Source organism: Thalia democratica, chromosome 3 (assembly GCF_965202585.1).
Source record: "Thalia democratica chromosome 3, ktThaDemo2.hap1.1, whole genome shotgun sequence".
Lineage (NCBI taxonomy): Eukaryota > Metazoa > Chordata > Thaliacea > Salpida > Salpidae > Thalia > Thalia democratica.
In genome coordinates, this window is record NC_139167.1 from 60,083,149 (window position 1) to 60,085,572 (window position 2,424).

General features: G+C 35.7%; 1 protein-coding gene across 1 annotated transcript; it reads right to left on the reverse strand.

Annotated features, from left to right (window-relative positions):
* Positions 1-321: 321 nt before the first annotated feature.
* LOC145832467 (protein CFDP2-like) lies at positions 322-1,659 on the reverse strand. Its single transcript, XM_082939783.1, has one exon. The coding sequence runs from the start codon at positions 1,657-1,659 to the stop codon at positions 322-324; it is 1,338 nt and encodes a 445-aa protein (XP_082795909.1).
* Positions 1,660-2,424: the final 765 nt, after the last annotated feature.

The window sequence follows — 2,424 nt, forward strand, 5'->3', positions numbered from 1 at the left end:
GTTTTTATATAAGACTATGATCTTAGCATCACGCATGTCTTGTGGCACTTTACCTTCTCTCCAACATTTGGCTAAAATATAATGTAAATGAGGTAACAAGCATGACTTACAATTGCGGACCAAGTCCGCTGGTATGCCGTCACTACCTGGAGCTTTCCACGGAGCCATCATATCAATGGCTTTACTGAGTTCTTCAGTAGTTAGTACGATATCCAGGTCATCCATCATTGGTAGACTATCCATTCTGTTAAGGGCATCATTAGTAACAATATTCTGTGTAGAATACAGAAGGGAAAAATGTTGAACCCATCTACTCAACTGTTAATTCCTACTGTGTAAGATTTCACCAGTCTCATATAACAAAGGTGATATTGACCTCTTTGTTGGTCCAACTGCTTTTCTTATTCCTTCGTAGACTGATTTGGTATCTCCTCTGTCAGCAGCAGCCTGAATACGGGCACTAGCCTTTAACCAAAACTCAGTAGCACATTTTCTAGCTGCCCTCCGAAAAATTTTTCTGGCTTCACGAAGTCTATTAAGACTTGTGTTACTTGGGTCACGTTGATAATCAACATGAGCCTGTCGCTTTTTCTTTAAAAGAGGAGATAAAATATTGATGTTTTCTTCAAACCAGTCTTTGTTGGCATGTTTGTTCTTTCCAAAAGTTTCAAAGGCATTCTGATATAAACTTTTTTCGATCCTAGACCAAGACTCAGAAGCAGATGTGTCCGACGAAGAGACAGATGGCATCAGAGTTGAGAACTTTTTGATATTTTCCTTGTCCCGCATTGCACCTACATTTAGTCGAACTTTACGAGCTAAATTGTTTGAATTGTGCATGAACTTTTTTGAGATGTGCATTTTACAGCAGACCAAAGAATGATTGCTGTTGCAGTCTGCGCTTTGATATGATCTAGTTAACAGAACATCGTTAATACGATGGCGTCTCACTAAGATAAGGTCTAATTGGTGCCAGTCTTTAGAACGGGGATGTCTCCAAGATACTTTATGCTGCCATTTAGTTTTAAAAAATGAATTGGTAACACAGAGGTTCTGTTTATGACAAAACTCTAAAAGGCGTTGACCATTAGAGTTCATTCTTCCAAAACCAAAATGTCCTAGACAGGGAGCCCAGGAGTCGTGATCAGATCCAACTCTTGCATTAAAATCACCCAGAATAACAAGTTGGTCGTTTTTTGGCAATTTATTCACTACGAGATTTAACTTTTCATAAAAAGTATCTTTAATTTGCTCGTCAGTGTATAGCGTATGCGCATATACACTAATAAGGGTCGCTGTTCCTTTTTTGGTGTGTAAACGTAGAGTAGCAATACGTTCGTTTCCGTCACCGACTTCTACATGTTGTAAGAGTGTATTCTTGACAGCAAAACCAACACCATATTCTTTACGTTCTTCAACAGACTTACCAAACCAGAAGAAAGTATTTTTTTTTTCTTTAATTGAGCCTTGACCAGCAAGGCGCGTTTCTTGAAGAGCTGCAATATCAACTTTAAGACGAAGAAGTTCGTTATTTATAATAGCAGTTTTTCTTGCAACATTTATGTTTTCGGGGTCCATACCAGTAGTCATGGTACGAACGTTCCAGCTTCCCAGTTTAAGAGTGGGTCTCTTTTTACGTTTATGTTTGTCAGGTGACATAGTTTCAGTTTACTTTTCAACTAAAGCTATCCCCATTCACCCAATGAGGAAGGTAAACTGTGGCGGAACAACACCTTATTGGCTGAGGGCTGCTTAGCTTAAGGCAGGCGGTGGTTGTTCAGTGGAACTAAAAAATTCCTCCTACCGACGAATACGTTTGTTACTTTGAACTTTGCTGTTATAAAAATAACTAATGAACTTCACCAAACGATTAACTAATAGTATTAATTATCTATATTAGCAAAACAGCTATTACTCTAAATATGACAGACATGCGTGAATAATTTCAATATTTATTCTAATATTAATTTATTTTATTTTAATATTGAGGTTTCTGGTTAAGGTTTTTATAATTGTAAACAGGTTTTTGAATATATATTATTATATAGTCTTACGAATTTATTAAGATGTATTGTTTTTTAATTAAGTAATTTTTACCTTTCATTTATACTTACTAGTCTAGTACAATTTTTATCTGTAAAAGTATATTAGGATATTACCTTTAGGAACGTTGTTTACTCTTATTGTATTCTACAACAAAGTTGTTTGAGCGGAAAAAAAATCCAAAAATATATTTATCGAACTTAACTAAATAGTCAACTAAAACATAGTCTTCGGTTTAAACAAGAAAAAATAATCGGCCAATTGGCTGGACATAGCCCGCTAAGTTGAAACTTCGGCGTGATACGTGGTTTTCTTTTTATAGACAATATTTAAAAAGCAACTAACATTAAGCTCACTTAAATTAAACTTGCTTATAGATTG